At 60.1% G+C, this 803-nt stretch overlaps 1 protein-coding gene across 1 annotated transcript in view; it reads left to right on the forward strand.

Annotated features, from left to right (window-relative positions):
- The first annotated feature begins 43 nt into the window (after positions 1-43).
- Positions 44-803, forward strand: part of ZMIZ2 (zinc finger MIZ-type containing 2) — a 5,440-nt gene continuing 4,680 nt past the window's right edge. Inside the window, 3 exon segments of the mRNA XM_031065073.1 lie at positions 44-344; positions 433-635; positions 725-801. Coding sequence (XP_030920933.1) covers positions 108-344; positions 433-635; positions 725-801 — 517 coding nt within the window. The 5' untranslated portion in view covers positions 44-107.

Here is an 803-nt window from a genome sequence, read left to right on the forward strand (position 1 = left end):
TCCATCCATCCATCCATCCATCCATCCATCCATCCATCCATCCATCCATCCATCCATCCATCCATCCATCCATCCATCCATCCATCCCTCCATCCCTGCATCCCTCCATGCATCCATCCCCTTGTCTGCCCCTCTATCCCTTCCATTCTTTATCTCTCCATTTCTTCAATCCCTCCATCCCTCTGTCCCTCCGTCCCTCTGTCCTTCATCAATTTGTTTTTCTTTCTAGTGATGGTTCATTTGCATACGAGGCTGTTCCTTGGCAACCAAGCACCAATCAGCCGCCGGGATCCCTCTCCGTGGTAACCACTGTCTGGGGTGTCAGCAACCCCTCCCAGAGCCAGGTACGAGCAGCACCCCCGCCCCAGGCATCCCCCGCACCTGGATGCTACTGCCCCTGCCTGACCCACTGCCTCCCATTGCGCCCTCCAGGTTTTTGGCAGCCCCATGGGCCCTGGGGGAAGCAGCTCTAGCACCCCACTGCTGCCTGGCATGGCAGGCAGCAGCTCGGGCATGAGCTCCCCACCATTCCTGCCACAGCAGCCCTTTGCTGAGGGGGCACCAGGGAAGGGCTACGTGCAGCCCAGTGTCTATGGGCGCAACACCTACCCCAGTGGGCCAGGCTTCGCTGCCAGGTAAGGCCAGCCCTGTGCTTTGTGGCCAGGCATGTGCTCTGCTGCAGGGAGGGCCACTGCATTCCCCTTCCTGCTTTTCTGTTCTCCAGCTATAATGGTGGCCCGAGTGGCCCTGGAGGGATGGGGCTCCCCTCGCACGCCAGCCGGGCCACTGCTGATTTCACCCAG

This window comes from Geospiza fortis, unplaced genomic scaffold (genome assembly GCF_000277835.1).
Source record: "Geospiza fortis unplaced genomic scaffold, GeoFor_1.0 scaffold658, whole genome shotgun sequence".
NCBI classification, from domain to species: Eukaryota; Metazoa; Chordata; class Aves; order Passeriformes; family Thraupidae; genus Geospiza; species Geospiza fortis.